Source organism: Giraffa tippelskirchi, chromosome 11, assembly GCF_054371585.1.
Source record: "Giraffa tippelskirchi isolate mGirTip1 chromosome 11, T2T-mGirTip1v1.2.pri, whole genome shotgun sequence".
Lineage (NCBI taxonomy): Eukaryota > Metazoa > Chordata > Mammalia > Artiodactyla > Giraffidae > Giraffa > Giraffa tippelskirchi.
In genome coordinates, this window is record NC_137285.1 from 40,291,724 (window position 1) to 40,309,878 (window position 18,155).

Sequence of the window (18,155 nt, forward strand, 5' to 3'; positions counted from 1 at the left end):
CAAAACGAAAATGGGCTACTTGGGTGAGGAGAGTCTGATTTATCTCAAGTTTTCAACAGAATAATTTTTCCCAGTACTAGTTCAGTATATTAACTTTTGCTTTCTAGATCATAGGTGAGGGTAAATGTGTTAGACTGCAGATTTCAAAGAAGGCAGGTAGACTCACTGTCAGGAAAACATAAGGAACCATTAGCACCATAGTCAAAGTTTTAAAAAACTTGATTATCTGAATGGGTTCACTTTCTAATGAAGAGAAACTGGCTAGGTACACACAGTATAATTCTTATTTGGGAAACATAATGCCAACTTGAAGATGCTATCAAAAAATTAAAAAACTGAAGAGATATTAAAAAAAATCACACAGTACATTTTTATGTGAAATCTAATTTTTTACTCAGAAACACTATGGACGTTTAGGGAATGAAACAAAAAAATGAATACAGGGAATCAGACCAAACTTGTCCAAAGGTTAAGTCTATTTCAAGCAGAAGACAAAGACAGACAATTCAGCTGAACTTTGAACATTATGTGGGGGTTTAGAGGTACCAATCTGTGCTAACAGAAATTCCCCTTACACCCTCTGAAATCCACAGTTCCACGCCCACAAATTCAACCAAATGTGGATCATGAAGTACTGTAATATTTATTGCATATAGTAATACTGCATAAAAGTGGACTCACACAGTTCAAACCCTTGTTGTTCAAAGGTCAATTGTATAACTTGAGAAGACTGGTGTGGTGTTTCTCAACTGTGCCTGATCATAAGCATTACCCAGGGGACTCCTTACAGTCTGAGACTCACTCTTTTTCCATTCTGGCTCACTGGGTGGCAGGTTTGGACTGGGGACCAAGAATTTGTATTTTAAGCACCTCAAGTGGTTCTAATAACCAGGAAGGTTGGGGAAATGCTGGTTAAAGTGGGGGAACAGCAGCAGCGCCAGTCACCACAACTCCCATCCCCATACTCAATGACTGCCCATCAAACTACCTGAGAATGAGAACACTCAACTGAAACTGAGGAATTGTCCATAGAACACTGTTTATTTCAAGTCCAAAACACAAAATTACTCATTTTTCTTAACAGACTGCTTAATTTTTACTGCATGAATATTTAGGGTTTCTCTATTCACAAGTGTAGATTTACTTAACTTTAGGCTGAAATGATTCATTATATATATATATATCTCAATATCAATTTACTCCAGAGGACACATACTTTAACAATCTGTTTAGAAAATATTTTACATAAAAACACACAGAGCATTTACCAACACTCTTCAGTTGTTGCAACCAGCCTTCAGCAAAGATTTGGCTGAAACTCATCATTTTCTACAAAACATTCCAAGACTGAATACAATAGAATGTACGATTTTACATACTTTAGCTTATTATTGCAATTAAAACTTCCTCTTTGATGGCTTCTGCATATATTATACTCATACAGCAGGAGAATTCTTTTCTCTAACTGGTGACTTATTAAATAAAATTGTCTTTTTTGGTATAACTTGTCTCCAATTAAGAACCTGAACAGTCATGATATGATGAAATCAAATAATGGACATATATAGGGCTTTTTAGAGCATTTTCAAACAACAGAATTTAAAACCTATCAGTATAATATCCTTTATTGTTCTGTGTCCAGTAACTACCACCTGAAGTGCTATTACTTCTAGTATAATCAGTTGGCATCAAAATATAAAGTAAAAATATGTACATTTTAATATATCAATTCTTACCTGAATCATCTCAGATCTCTTGAGAATGTTCCACAAAGTGGAATTTCTTCCTAAAGTTACAGTGAATGTGGTACAATGTGTACAACTTGGTTAACCAGTGCCTGCCTTTCATTCCAAGATTTTTCCTTATCTTGAATCAAATACACAATCTTGACTACCATATTATAATGCACTGGTTTACAGTTTGTATATAAAGTCCAACTCAAGCTTATTTTGGTTTATTGTACATGCTTTATTAAAACAGTACGGGTATTTACAGTATCTGCCGAGTCCCTTCCAAGGCGCTCTCACACACACTCAGACACACCCACACGACATCCATACTACAGCCCCATGCACCCACACCAGTGAGATGTGCGAGTCAAGACTCTTAAAATTAGGCAGCTGTTAGGGGACAGAGTTGTTGATTTGTTTTTCATTTTTTTTTTTTTTTTTGAAAAGAGAAAAGCATGGGGGAATGCATTTGGCCATTATAATGCTAATTAAAGTTTGTGTATATTAACATATATATGGCAGTAACACTGAATATTCCTTTTACATTCTATATACACAGAATGACCTCAAAGTTTTGCAGTCAACAGAATATTCCAACTTCAGTCTCAATGCTGCTTGTAGTGACTTCAGAATTCACATAGGGGCTTTCCCTAAAAATAATTCAAGTCTATGTAAGTGAAATAAGGCACAATTAATATTGATTTGATCTAGGGGAAGGAAAGGGATAAAAACTAGTTTCAAATGATCTTGCTGTTGGGGAATTAGCTTTGACTTAAATCCACCTGAAATCCATTCTTCTAATTTCCAAAGATTTCTTAGAAATAAAGGTTTTCTTCTTTTCCCCGACAAAATCCAAAAAGAAAAGCTTGGGACTCACATTTACCATTTTAATGTTTCAGTAGCCTTAACTACTTAAAATCGATGCACACCCTCACCTCTCCTGCCCAGGTCTCCTCTCTTCCTCACTGCTAAAACAAAAACACAGCACATGAAATAGGAATTCCTTGCTGTTTTTTTTTTTTTGAAGAGATTTCAAAAAAATTTCTTCTACACACAAGTAGCAAATACATATCAGGTTGTCTTTGATTTAAAAAAAGGAAAGAAAAAAAGGAGAAAGTAATCTTGTGACTCTCTTGCTCTTTAAAAATATCCCTGTCTCCTTCTTTTCAGGATGAAGCCCCACCAGACATTACAAATAACTGCAACAAATGAGTCTGGCAGCATACATAATGTCTAGTATTTGAATCTTCATAGTGAGACTCGTGTAGCTTGTACAATCTGTTGAATGTTTTTTGCAGCAGGTGAACCAAACCCAAAGATGCTGGACATTCTGTGAAAGGGAGTAAGAATTGCAGTTCTGAAGGCCCCTGACTTTGGTTGTTTACAAAGTTCAATCCTGTTTATTGTGATCCTTGGTATCTTCTTCATCTGTATATTCTGACGGTTCTTCCCCTGGTTTTAGGAGTCTGCCTACATAATCATATTTTTCTGAAAGATACATCAAAAGAAAATCAGTAGCAATCAAATTTGTCTCACGATTCCATTATACAGCAGGGAAGGTGTATGCTTCTTTTAGTCATAAAGAATAAGGTAAGTTTTCCCTATCGTTTACCTTATCCAGTCTCTTTATACTAATGTAAGGCTGGAACAAAAGAAAACAGGAAGAGGGAACTTACAAAGCTTCGGACTTGTGCTTTGGAGGAGAGTGTTCCATACAACCAGCTCTTAATCAAGGACACTGCCTCAGAATCACTTGGAGATATTTTAAAAATATATGTGAGTCCAGGACCCATGCCAGGCTCTTGGAATAGGTCTGATGACATGTCCTTTGAAACTGGTTTACCTCTAATGTGCACTGAGTCTCAGAGCAGATCTTTAAATTTAATAACCCAAAGTAATTGTAATTATTGTAATTAAATAAATAAGGTGGCAACACAGGGCATTTCCAACAGTGAGAAGATCTTTAAAAAGTTAATGGTGACTTTCCTGGGGCTGAAGAAGTAGGGAGAAGAATATGAGGTGGAAAATCACATGGAAAGTAAATCCAACCAGGAAATATTCTTGGGGAGAAAATGTGACACATGTAGTAGTCCCTAAGAAAACAAACCAAACGAACAGATGAAAATTCACTTGTTTCTTATTATCTTGTGTTCTCTGAGGTCCCGATATGTGACTCTCAGTACATTATTTTTCTTTCTCCTATTAAACTCTTTTCTTAGATGTGACATCACTTGTTTTTATGTTACCATGTGTTTAATTTAGAACACTGTTATGCCCATTGTTATGTCCACGGTAATATTTAGTCATTTCTTGGTCAGGATTCTGAACTGAGTTTAAGTGAATTAACTGACAAATCAAGAGGATGAAATAGGAGGACTGCTTGGTTCAGCAGAACCAGTACAAGTGCCAAGAAGCCAGAAGAGATATTTCAAAGGATCCATAAGTCACATAAGTAGCAGTCCAGAGTGTTCAGAGGCAGTAAAAACTGATGTCACAAGCATATAATGAAGGAGAACGACATTTTTCCTTCATGGTTTGAAGGTAAGATTAAATCATTTAAAAATAAACTAAAATTACAGTGTCAGTAACCAATTCAGTTTTAAATATAAGCCTATGTTTAAAAAACTCTATCTTCATGAACAAGCCTTATAAGACTAAAGGTGTCACAAGTTTTGTAAATTTTACAGTTTGTAACAAGTGAATTTTTAAATATGGATTTTATTAATAATAAGCACATGTAACAATCATTTTGATAGTTAGCAATGCTTATTATCAAATAATGATGGCAATGAAAACAGATAGCATCCTTACGCTCTTAAAGAGTAATGAAATGGTATGTACTTTCTTTGGCCATAAATTTAGTATCTGTAAAGAACCCAACAAAATGAAGGTACCTTTAAACTGCATTTCCCATTCTCGAACACTCTCCATTTGTACAGCATTCAAATCTGAGAGATCATCATATTCATCTTTAAGTGCATCTTTATCTAGGCAAAATGTTGCCAGTCCTCTGGAGGCATCCCTACCAGCAAATATTCCATATGGACCCGCTGGGGAAAAAAAAGAAATTACTTAGATTATCTAAAAATATTTTAGAATGTCTCAAAGGAAAATGTCAAATAAAAGAAACCTCATGACTCTTATCTGGTACTCAGCCTTAATTTCTTAGAAATCCACCTTTTGACCAAAGTGAAGTTTTTCACTGAAAATTTAGATTTCAATTACTTTAGAAACTAAAAAAACCTTTATTTAAAGATGAAGACTGTGAGGTATTAGAGAGAAGACGAAACTTAGAAGAGTTAGGTTTGGAAGCCAGTTTTCTTGAGGGGAAATGATGCCTTATTACTGTTAATTAGTTGTGGCATCTAAAAATAATCAACAGAACATTGGCTGGATATATATGTGGCTATAAGGACACAAAATATTTAGTGTAAAGAATCAGGAACCACCTTGTCTGGGGAGGAATGGCTAACAGAAGCAAGTCCTTCCCAAAGTGTGTCCTTGAGAGCAGCAAATCTCTTGTACCTCTCTGTATCTTCAATGCTTACCACAGTGCCTGACATAAAGTAGGAACAAAATAAACACATACTAACAGACAAAAATCCAAACCACCGAATTTTCTATATCAAGAATTTGCTTACATAAACTATAGTACATTACTTTAATGAAACAGTACATAGCTATCAAAAAGAATGAGGTAACTCTATATGTGCAGATGCACAAAGAAGTCCATGATATAGTAACTGAAAACAGCAATTAGATTACATAGTATGATTCATTTAGTTATTTTTATTTTTTATTCTTTTTTGGCTGCACTGTATGGCATGTGGAAACTTAAGTTCCTAGACCAGAGATCCAACCCGTGCCCCCTGCAGCATAGTCTTAACCACTGGGCCATCAGAGAAGTCCACAGTATGACCTCCTTTGAACTAAAAAAAGATACACATATATGCACATTTCACCCGTATCTGTATATGAGCGAAAAAAGCACCAGGAAGAATAGAAACCAAGTACTTAACAGTAGCAATGTTTCTGGGGAATGGAAAGCTTTACTTCATTTAATTGGTTAAGCCTGGCTACTTATTTATTTATTTTTGGTCATGCCACATGGCTTGTGGGATCTTAGGTTCCCTGAACAGGGACTGAACCTGGGCCCTCAGCAGTTAAGAGTCCTAGCCACTGGACTGCCAGAGGATTCTCAAGTCTGGCTATTTAAAAAACAAGTTTTATAATATAAATCTTTTAAGAGTTAATTTTTTCTTCATCTTAGTTTGTAGAACAGATCGTGTAGATTTTCCTGTTTAAAACGTTTTAAGAATTATGTGCTAATAAATAAGATTACAAAATACATGATTTTATATATAAAAATTTCTTTCCTGAGTCTGAAAAGTTATCAATATATGACAAAAGAAATTTAGAGAAAACAGTTTAAAAATCAAATTTGCTGGCTTAACTATTATGAGCCACAGAGTAGTCAGTGAAAAAGCTTACTGTCCATTTAACAGAGTAAAGTATTTTCTAATGAGGAGTACACAGTACAAAAAAAGGAAGTTCCTTGATTTTAAATGAGTAAAATAATGATTATACCCATATTCACACTTGAAACCATTTAGGAAATTGAAGGTTATGTGTCAGAAAAGCATCTATACCTTTAAGAAGAAAATTCAAAAATTTCTAAACATTTATGAACCTTAGTTTGAACTACAGTAAGCACTGCACCATAAAGCTCACTGGGTTACTTCGGAAAACTAATTAGAGTTTTAGGAATGAGTTAGGAAAATTCAGTTTATTGTGTGGAACAAAAAAGGAGCCTTGGCAATAAATTAAGGACCATTATTAGGCAATAATATATTAACACAAAAATAAAGGTAATACTTCCAGTAAAGTACTTTTTTATCATGCTTTCCCATTCTTATGTACTTTCCATATTGCTCCTTAGTATTAGGTGACTATCACAATTGTCATTTAATGATTATGTATTTTCTCACTGAATGGATATACTTAATTAATATAAATAATATTTATTAATAAATATAAATATTTAATACTTATTAATATAAACTTAGGCTACTATTTTCTATTTCTAAATTTGTCTTCTACATAAGAAAATGGTACACAAAAAGAAAAAAAAAAAAAGAAAATGGTACACTACTTACAACTGGTCAATATCTGTAACTTTCAAACATTGCCCATCATCTCAACTGACATTCAAAAAGGTATTTATTTAAATGTTTAAGATAAAGAAATTTAATACTATTTACAGAGTAAATAGTAAATAGCAGTAAATTTCTATTTACAAAGTAAAATCTGAAGTTCCTTAATTGGAGTTGTTTTGGAGAAACATTAAATTTTTTCCTTTTTTAAAATTAAAGTATAGTTAATTTACAACACTGTGTTAGTTTCAAGTGTACAGCAAAGTAATTCTAGAAAAAAATGTGATTTTTAAAAAGTATATATATTTTAGATTCTTTTCCATTATAGGTTATTACAAGATATTGAGTCTAGTTCCTTGTGCTGTACTAGGTCCTGGTTTACCTATTTTTTATATCGTGCCTATGCTTAGTTGCTCAGTCATATCTGACCCTTTGTGACCCCATGGACTGTAGCTCGCCAGGCTCCTCCATCCATGGGATTCTCCAGGCAACAATAGTGGAGTGGGTTGCCATTTCCTTCTCCAGGGGATCTTCCAAACCCAGGGATTGAACCCAGGTCTCTGTATTGCAGGCAGTGAGCTACCAGGGAAGCTTTTATATAGTAGTGTATATACATTAAGCCCAAACTCCTAATTTATTCTCCCTTCATCCCCTTTGGTAACCATAAATTTGTTTTCTATGTCTGTATTTGTGTTATAAGTAAGTCATTTGTATCATTTTTAAAGATTTCACATATAAGTGATATCATATTATATTTCTGTCTGACTCACTTCATTTATGGTAATCTCCAGGCCCAATCATGTTGCTGCAAATAACATTATTTCTTCTTCCTCTTTTTTTTTTTTAAATGAGAACCATTAACATTTGCTTTTTTTGACCAAGCCATGTGGCTTCCAAGACCCCAACCAGGGACTGAACCCCAGCACCAGCAGTGAAAGCACTGAGTCCTAACCACTGGACTGCCAGGGAATTTCCAACATTAACTTTTAAAACTTAGCAAGTTAAAAAAAACCAACCCAACACTAAAATTAAGAGCAGTCCCAAGGGAAAGAAAAGTAGTCCACCTTAAAGCAGTTTAGTTTTTCTGTGGTATAACTCCACGTGGCAATGGCTGTTTTCAAGAGATGGAAAAAACATATATACATATAAAACACTAATATTTTCTTAAGAAACAACAATGACCAAAAAAATCTTAATGCTGACTGGACTAATGCTTACAAACTTAAAACAGTGATGAGTCAAACACAAAAGAAAAAATAAAACTGATTAAGGCTATAAAAAACTACAAGTAGAAAATGAGAATTTCAACTTTTTGAAGAATTTCCTAGCAATCTCACTTCCTTCTCATAGTATCGCAAAGTAGAAGGGATAGTTTTGCCCTCCCTTCTTGGCAGATGAAAAGATGCAGAGGTATTCAATGACTTGCCTAAAATTACTAACAGAATCAACCACTTTTCTAACTACACCAAACACAGTACATCTTGAGAAAACACAGAGGACCCACAAACCCAAAGATGAAATGACAACCCTGAAAACTGGAGCATTTCACTAATTACAAAATTTCAGGGGAATGGCTATTTTAAAATACCTCTTAAAATGGAAGGACATTAACAACAACAACAAAAAGCTTTAGAAATCAACAGCTTTTCTTAGCATTATGCTATATAATATTTACCTTCCTGATCTACAAAATTCAACCTACTTGAGGATACTTCATCAACCTTAAACACATCCAAATGGTAAAAAGGAGAGATGAAAAGATGATCAGTATAAAAACAGAAGTCATAAGAACCTCCATCTTTGAGTATATGGATAACATACCAGTGTATTCTTTAGTAAAATTTCCTGCCAACTTCCCTAAGAGGGAATGCTGTTTTTTGGTTTGGCTAACTTAAGAGTGAACCAGAGGCAACAGTTAATAATGCAAGCCTAATCCTAGACAAAATGATGTTAACTATTGAGAAGAATGACCTCTCCACGTATTTCCCATAGGAAGCATTTAACTTCTGAAAAGGTCTTTTTGAAAATAGTTTTCTTTTTCCTGTAAGATCATAACGAATGTAATATTAAGACTAAGAACTAGAGTTGGAAAAGGATGACCTGCTGAGAAAGGAGGATTTGAGGTCCGTTTAAGTATATTCCTCTGCATCCCTAACACAATCAGAATCATATCTGAGACTTCAGTAATACCTCCCCTTTCCACTACCCCCTTATATAACTGACCTAAATGTTATGATTCTAATATTTTTGTGACTACTCTTGGCTATCCATAATACTGTAACAACAGAGAGCTACCCCAGGAAAGCACATTGTAAATGCACTTAGGTCTTTTGGTATGGTATAATTTATAAAAAAAATTTTAAAGGCTAGCTTATATAAACTAATCCGATTGTTTTAACTACTAAGGTTCATTTCAGTAATAATAAGAGAATTATACTCTTGCCTTCTAAAAAACTAAAATATAATGCTGATACAAAACTAGATCTACTATTTCAATATTCCTGCTACAAAAAATGAACCCCATTATTTAGCCAAGACAGATTCTTTTAAATGTATTTATAAAACAAATATTCTAGGACATCATTTTACAGATAAATCTTACTTCTATGATACTGTTAAATATACCAAAATGACATTACACTAGTTAGAATCCAGATTTCATTAACAGTTTTAAGAGTTAACACAACCTACAATACAGATTTTTTTAAAGTTCAAAAATCAATAAATCTACCGTTATTGCATCCTGAAACTGCTTACTATCATATAATCAAATATAATGGAGTGACATATTTTTGAAAAGGGAACAACATATGGTTATTGTAAAACACTAATTTAATGAGCAAAAAATTCCAGGAGAAAGTAAACATCTAAAATATGTAAGAGATAATTTTCTATTAGGGTGGTTATGTATCTATTAATACATTAGTATTTATGAAGAGAAGAAAATTCCAGAAGGAATATTTTAGTTATTTTCATGGTATAAAAACCATAGCACTCAGAGACAAACTTTAATTCAGTTAAACAGCCTAGTTTTCTGGCATGTTTTGACAATAGTCTCCTGTGATTATTAAAGCAAGTTAAAAAAAAAAATCTAATAATACTTGGTATAGGGCTTCCCAGGTGGCTCAGTGGTAAAGTATCCACCTGCCAATGTAGGAAATGCAGGTTCGATTCCTGGGTCAGGAAGATCCTTGGAGAAGGGAATGGCAACCCACTCCAGTTTTCTTGCCTGGAAAATCCCATGGACAGAAGAGCTGGAAGGCTACATTCCATGGGGTCGCAAAGAGTCAGACACAACTGAGCACATATGCACACTGAGTAATTTATTCCAAATACCGTTATAATGGACCTAGGAACAAATCAAACCATATATAAAAGTGATTAAATGAAATCCAACTGATACATCTTTTTTTATACTTGGTTTTAGGAACTCCCAGGACTTTTAGAGGGACGGCAGCATGGTAAATCTGGAAGAATACCTCTTCCAAGCCAAGATACTTGGGTTCGAGGCCACACCCTACATTTGAGGCAAATTTTACATGCCTAAAATTGTGGAGGTCCAACTAGATAATCTCTTAACTACAAGTATTAGGGAAAAAAAAACTATTCTATAAATGGTGGTGCAATAACTGAATAGCCTTCTGTAAGAAAACAAAAACAAAAGTTGATGCTTACTTCACATCTTAGATAAATTCCAAATGTAACTAACCAAAATTCAGAGAAAAAGAGAAATGTAAATTAAAATTATATTGAAATACTATTTAACTTCTCAGATTGACAAAGACCAAAAAATTTTATATCACATTTTTGGCAAGAGTAAGAAATAGGCATTTTCATGTGAGTGTAAATTGGTCCAACATCTCTGGAGGGCAATTTAGAAAGAAGTATCCAAATTAAAAATGTCCATAACCTAAGACTCAGTAGTTTTACTTCTAGGAATTTATTTAATAATTATGATTTTAGTAACATTTTGAAATGATACGTACATGATACCATGCTTCCCAGGTGGCTCAGTAGGTAAAGAATCCACCTGCAATGCAGAAGGCGCTGGCAGACATGGGTTCGATCCCTGGGTAGGAAAGTTCCCCTGGAGGAGGAAATGGCAACCCACTCCAGTATTCTTGCCTGGAGAATCCCATGGACAGAGGAGCCTGGTGGGCTACAGTCCACAGGATCACAAAGAGTTGGACATGACTAAACTGACTGAGCATGCATGCATGTATGTAATAGCAAGAGACTGGAAACAAATATTCACTAAAAGTGGACCATTAAATGATATATTCATAACGGAATTACACACACATTCCAAAAATTGAAAGAGTTCTTTCTAAACTGATACGAAAGGCTCTCAATATATTAAAATATTGTTAAAGGTTTGCACTGTTAAAGTAAAAACTAAGTTCATGGCATCTGGTCCCATCACTTCATGGCAAATAGATGGGGAAACAATGGAACAGTAACAGACTATTTTTTTGGGCTCCAAAAATCACTGCAGATGGCCACTGCAGCCATGAAATTAATAGATGTTTGCTCCTTGGAAGGAAAGTTATGACCAACCTAGACAGCATATTAAAAAGCAGAGATATTACTTTGTCAACAAAGGTCCCTCTAGTCAAGGCTATGGTTTTTCCAGTAGTCATGTATGGATGTGAGAGTTGGACTATAAAGAAAGCTGAGTGCCGAAGAATTGATGCTTTTGAACTGTGGTGTTGGAAAAGACTCTTGAGAGTCCTTTGGACTAAAAGGAGATCCAACCAGTCCATCCTAAAGGAGATCAGTCCTGGGTGTTCATTGGAAGGACTGATGTTGAAGCTGAAACTCCAATACTTTGGCTACCTGATACGAAGAGTTGACTCATTGGAAAAGACCCTAATGCTGGGAAGGACTGAAGGCAGGAAGAGAAGGGGACGACAGAGGATGAGATGGTTGGATGGCATCACCAACTCAATGGACACAGGTGTGGGTAGACTCCGGGAGTTGCTGATGGACAGGGAGGCCTGGCGTGCTGCAGTCCATGGGGTCGCAAAGAGTCTGACATGACTGAGCAACTGAACTGGAACTGGATCTGTACTATAATTCCTGAGTGAGGGCAGATAGAAATTGATTTTTTTTCTATCAATGACAAAACTATAGGACATACTTCACTAAAATGAAAACTGAACTCTGAACAAAAGTATGAGATGCAAGAAATGACAGTGAATGAAGAAAATGGTAACTCTATTGGTAAATGTAAATGAAAATTGGCTATTTAAAAAAAGTTTATTGTTCAGTTTGAGGGTAGTGTTTAAAAAACTACAGTAAAACTGTTAAGTCTAATAGAAATAACATAGAAAATGGAGTGGGGAGGGATTAGAGTTAAAGCTTTCTAACTAAGGCTACAACATATGGCTGGAGTTCCAGGGGACACCATTCACATTTGTCTACATGATTGTTTTGTATATTTAATATTAAGAAATACCCTGTCAAATGGCGGTAAAGTGTTTTAAAGTGACAGTTCTTTCTAATTCGTACAAAAATGTTTGGTTAACATTCATATATTGTTCGGAGTGACAGTGCCTATAGCAAAAATTTAAGGAAAAGACTCTTGTCACCAAAAGAATACAAATAGAATGCATCCAAATTAGCAGGGAGATACGAAACAGAAACAGATTCCCAAACATAGAGAACAGATTTCTGGCTTAGAATGTATGTATGTGTATAACTGAAACACTTTGCTGTAAGTAGAAATTAACACAACTGTAAATCAACTATACTAAAATGAAATAACAAAAATCAGTAGGGGAGAAAAAGTGGAATAAAAAAATCCATCTAAGAAAAAATGGTGGGAAAGAAGGCAAAGAAAAGTTGACAGAGAAATTACTAAATAAGATAGTAGAAATAAATCTAAATATGCTAGTAGTGACAAAAAATATAAACTGATTAAGTTGTTAAAACAGTATTGGCATTAAATTTAATTTTTAAAAATCCAGCTATGTTGTTTATAAAGAAAAAATAAAACATATTGCTTAAAAGGATGGAAAAAGAACTGCTGAGGTAATACTTATCAAATGAAGCCTGAAGTCAAATCTGAAAATCAGTAAATGTGATAAGGATGTTTCTTTCTCTGCCGATTAACACGGCAGTTCTAGATCAGTTCTAGATCTAGTGCTTAGATAGCTTCAAAACAATGATACACCTAATCTTTGTAAGGCTGGTTCCTTCAGGTTTTTGCTTAAGTATCAATCCCCACTTTGACAAACCAACATAAATAAGTACTTCCCTTTACCATCTAATTCTAATAAATAAAGTCCTTTATTATAATCAAGTATTGCATGATTGTTTATTATCTTTCTTAACAGAACATAAACTCCATGAGGGCTGGGAAGCACAAGTTTTGAAGACTCAGAGAATTACTCAAAACATTTATCTAGGCAACAGTGTGATGAAATCCAGGTAACTCCTCCTCAGAATTGATCTTGAGACAAAATGCTGGCTCTTGTACAGCAGTTATTTAGTGATGTATCTCAGAAGTATGTGGGGGATGAGTGACCTATGCCACATGGTTGAAAGAACTATGAAAAGAACTTAAAAAGGGCTACCTCCAGATGTTAATCTACTCCTTTCCTTCAACCTGAATAACATCTTCTGGTCTCATACATGCTTTAAGCTGTCCTTTTATACTTTGTCAGTATTTAATACAATTCCCTCTTTGATTAAAAACAATGGAATGATGTTGAACTCAGAGGAGCCAACCAACTAGGTACTGTAGAAATTACTAGTAAAGGGAATTCCCTGCCAATCCGGCAGTTATGACTTTGAACTTCCAATACAGGGGGTGGGTCTGATCCCTGGTTGGGGAACTAAGATCCTATAAACCGCATGGCAAAGCCAAAAAAAAAAAAAAAAAAAGAAATTAGTATAAATTTGAGCAGAGTATCAAAATTCATCAGAAAACTTAGCTAGTCCTTTTACCTGATTGGTAGGTAATGAATGTGCATGGGCATTAGACCTAACACAGACCCAGTTGGCTTCAAAACAAAAGATTAGGATGAAAGTTGGGTAGTGTCATTAGGACATTCATGAAAGAATATGTTTGTCTATATGCTGCAACTCTCGCTTCAGCTGCAATGTTGCAAACTACAAACAAAATTAACATGTGAATATGAAGTTTAAAAAGGAGGAAGAACACATAAAAGGTGTATGAACTCCTTTCCCCCCATCTCCTAAATATTAGGCATCTCATGGGGGTACTTCTTACAAACTTCTTCTTTCCAGTGGAATTTAAACGGTATGTTGGAGAAATTACAGCTTTGTTATATGTCAAAGAATACTCTACATGGAATAAGGAGGAAGCTATGTATCTTAATACCAGAAATGTGAATAAATTTTTAGAAAGGTCAGTTGTATAACTGTATAATTTCTTGCCATTCTAAAGAATAAAAAAAAAAGTTTTGCTAGAATCCCACTGCAGAAATATTACACCAAATTATTAATATTTAATAATAAATATTAATATTTAAAATGATAGATGAGTCTTCCTCATCTATTATGATGCTGGAAACATGAAATTATATTATGTTGTGATACAGTACGAAGCATAGCCAGTGAAGCCAGTTAGACTGTGTTTGATTTCTAGCTTGGCCATTTACTAGATATGTGATTTTGGGCAAAATCTCTGAGTTTCAGTTTCCACATTTGTAAAATGGGAACATTACTTACTTCCTAGAGCTGTCTGGAAATTAAACGAGATAATAAGCCCCAAATGGGAGTTTTCTCCTCCTTCTACCCTAACCTCTACAATCAATGCTATTGAACAGAACCCGATGGGAGGATGGAAATGTTCTATAAAGTGCACTGTTTGGGCACTTGAAATATGGCTAAAGTGACTGAGAAACTCAATTCATGTGGCTGTGGCTACCATATTGAACAGCACAACATAAAGCCATGAAAGTATGTTTCTCTGAGGCTTTAAATCCTTATGGGAACCAGGAGAGGGTATAAAAATAACAACAGATTCCCTATATAAGTTTATCTCAGAATGCAGTTTATCTGAAATAAAGTAGACAGGCTTTGTGGTCAAATATATCTGGATTTGAATACCATGTGTGTGTGACCCAAGCCAATTTACCCCAAATTCCTAAACCTTGAGCTCTCTCTCTTAAGGATAGGAATGTTCACTAACCTCACTGAAGCATTGTGGAGATGACAAATTAATAGATTTGATGTAGTAGCTGCTTAACAAATCTGCTTCCTTTTTCCTCCCATATTCTTTGTTTTTTACATGATCACTTTCCTCACACACTGGCCAAGTGCCTGAACTGTTACTAAACTTAATATTGACAAATGTAGTTAATGCCAATTGTTTCCCAATGTCTGTTCACTCCACTAAACTGCCAACATTTAATTTTTTAAGAACTCAAACTTTAAAAATTATGACTAAAAATAAAGATAACTTCAACACAGAAAAAGCCTCACAAACAATTTTTAACTCTAAAACCATTATTGAGAACTGGGAGTGGATATTGGCTAGACTACCTAAACTCATTCTCTCAAGCTACGAAGTCTCATATAAGGATTTTTATTTCTGAATTACTCTGCTACAAAATTCCTTAATTGATTTGAGGATGAAAAAAATTAAAATAAAAACTGAATTTGTTTTATAGCCCAAAATTTTGCTTCAAGACTTCTGGGAAATGTTAGATCTCCTCTTAATGTGAAATATATTCCAAATCCATAAGATGATCTGGCTAACTTTAAGGTTCCTTTCAATAAAAAAAATATTCCAAATATCTGTTTAGGTTGTTCAAAACTACTTAGAATGAAATAATGGAGTATCTGCCTGTTCATCAGGAAGGACCTGGAAATCAGTGAAAGCTAACCTAAAACTGAGTCCTCTGTTGTCTTCTGAGGGGAACCCCCTCACTGGCTCAAGCCACACAAAGGCTATCTATATTATAACTATGACTCTCATCTTAATTTAAAAATTTCTGTTGGAGAACATTTGCCACTGGGTGCTGCCAAACTGTGTCCATGGCTGTCTCTCTTAGCTATTTTCAGATAGTGGCAAGGCATTAATGTGTGAGGACTGATATGCTTTGCACTAAACACTTGGTTGCTTCACTGTCCATTTAGATAGGGGCTACAAAAGCACCGTTTTTAGTTTGGGTAAGTTCTGTATTAAAAACCTAAACCTGTACACAATTTCTAATCACTGAATACATAAAACTGTGTAAATTCTTGACTAAAAAAAAAAAAAATTAACTAATCTGGTCTGTTCGTTTAAATATTGTCCTTTGGCCCTACTGTTTTACCCACATTCGCTTAAGTAAACAAAAATGTATTAACTGTTTCGGCTGATGAGTGGGTAGACATCTGGTTTTCATTTTTATACAAGAAGCAAGGACTTTATAAGCTATCTGTGACTTGGTTGGATTGAATGTAAATATATACAAAAATACAAGCAAGTAAGAAATAGTTCAACACGTTTGTTGTTACCAGGTGTAGAATCTCCCATTTCTCTTTTGTAATCTAATTAACAAACAACAAACCAAAACACTTCTAAAATATCTTCCAGCCAGTAAGCACAGAAATCATAAGTGTATAGTTGCAGGTGTCAATAAACATCATGGACTAACACATTAAAGAGGAAACCAACTTGTTTTTAGATTTGCCAACCCCTTGACTTTAAGACCTGGATGTCCTCTTTCAAATAACAGGTCACTATAGGTCTCCAATTTTATTTACTTTTATTGTAGTAACTCCTTAAAAGCTCAGAATAACTACACAACCAGCATGTACAATGTTGCTTAATTTTATGGTATGCCAACAGGTTTCATGAGTCTGAACTGAAATGTTTGCTATAACTACACTGTTAAAGAAGGGTTTCTAAATCAACCACCTTACATACACAGTTCTCTGAAAGCAAAGCTTTAGAAACATTTAACTTGCAGAACTGGTGCATGGTGATATGAATTTATAGCTGTTTATAAAGTTCTTTATCCTCAGTGAAAACAAAGTAAGTGATAATCAACGTGTTTTGAATACTTGCCTTCCTGCTACAAAAAAAAAAAAAAAAGAAAAGGAAAAGAAACTGGACAAGCACGCCTGCTGGATATCTGAGTTCCACCTCCAAAACTCAGGGCGAATAACCTTGCCAGCATTTATTAGGATCTGCATTCTGATCAGCCTCATCTCACATATACTGTTAATCTTGGAAAGCATCTCTGTATCAAAACCGGTTTAAAAAAAAAAAGTCAAGGTGCTGCATATGGGACCGGATTTAATAGATTCTAGAAGGTTGAGACTTGGAACTACGTGTACTTAAACGTGGCCTTATGGGGAGTAGTAGATAAGCGCTCTGTGGCGCGCGCGCGCGCACACACACACACACACGCAAGTAAAGAAAGTTGTGAATTACAGGGCCTAAAACTTTAGGTCCCTACTTAGGGCAGAAATCTTCCTTCTTTCCTGCCCCCAACGATTCCAGAAATCAGAAAGCTCAGTAAAGGCTGAGGGCCAGCGTGACTGGCGACAGCCAAAAGGATTTTGAAAAATTCAGCACAAGAAAAGGCTGAGAGGAGAAATGGGATAGGAAAAAGATGAAAACTCAGAGCTGATTGCTGGGGCGACACTGAGATCAGAATTCGAGGGGTAAACACCGGTGGGGACACCGGTGGGGCCCCCGGCTGGGGCGTGTGGGGGGCGGGCCGTCTCAAGTGCGGCAGATACGGCTCGGGGGTCCAGATGTCGAGAAGGCTGGCAAACTAACCCGGTGCCCAGGGGCCTCCCCATCAGAAGGGGGTCGAGCTTGAGCTGCAGGGGGTCCTCCCCCTCCCCTTCCAACTCCTCCTCACCCGGGCCGTAGAACTTGCTGCCTTTGGTCACGTCGAAGACTTTCCCATTGACCGCAAGCAGGATGCGAGGGTTGCGAGACCCGTCGTACTGGCGCAGCTGCTCCAAGCTGAAGTCCCGCTTCTTCATACGAGGCAAAGAGGCAGCGGGGCTCTCTTCGCCCGCTCCGGCCCCGGCGCCCAGACCCCGCCGCCCCCAGCGCACCCACAGCCGGTAGGCCCCCAGCAGCACCAGCGCCACCAGCGCCACGTTCAGCAGCATCTCCCCGCCCCCCGTCAGAAGCGCCAACGCCGTTGCCGACCAGCCGCCCCCTTCCGCTGCCGCTCCCGCGCCGCCCGAGCTCTCGCTGCTACCGTCGCTGCTGCTCTCGCTGCCACTCCCCAGGGTGCCTAAATTCACGTCCCCATCACCCGCCGCCATCACTGCCCGCCAGCGCCTTCCT

At 36.1% G+C, this 18,155-nt stretch overlaps 1 protein-coding gene and 1 long non-coding RNA gene across 2 annotated transcripts; both read right to left on the reverse strand.

Moving 5' to 3' along the window:
* Positions 1-1,022: 1,022 nt before the first annotated feature.
* Positions 1,023-18,147, reverse strand: PGRMC2 (progesterone receptor membrane component 2). The gene is made up of 3 exons (XM_081538259.1): positions 17,716-18,147; positions 4,625-4,780; positions 1,023-3,218 (listed from the first exon to the last, which is right to left on the reverse strand). The coding sequence occupies exons 1-3, from the start codon at positions 18,131-18,133 to the stop codon at positions 3,121-3,123; spliced, it is 672 nt and encodes a 223-aa protein (XP_081394385.1). The 5' UTR covers positions 18,134-18,147; the 3' UTR covers positions 1,023-3,120.
* LOC145525399 (uncharacterized) lies at positions 7,747-11,304 on the reverse strand. The gene is made up of 2 exons (XR_014068184.1): positions 10,995-11,304; positions 7,747-10,097 (listed from the first exon to the last, which is right to left on the reverse strand). It is a non-coding gene; the product is annotated as an uncharacterized LOC145525399 (long non-coding RNA).
* Positions 18,148-18,155: the final 8 nt, after the last annotated feature.

What these genes read in the sequence shown, in the direction of transcription:
- PGRMC2 (XM_081538259.1), bottom strand. Translation starts at nt 18,133, where the DNA reads ATGGCGGCGGGTGATGGGGACGTGAATTTAGGCACCCTGGGGAGTGGC. An exon ending in CAGCAAGTTCTACGGCCCGG is followed by an intron (nt 4,781 to 17,715) that starts GTGAGGAGGAGT and finishes TTTTTTCCCCAG; the next exon opens with CGGGTCCATATGGAATATTT. An exon ending in ATGGGAAATGCAGTTTAAAG is followed by an intron (nt 3,219 to 4,624) that starts GTACCTTCATTT and finishes TGTATCTTTCAG; the next exon opens with AAAAATATGATTATGTAGGC.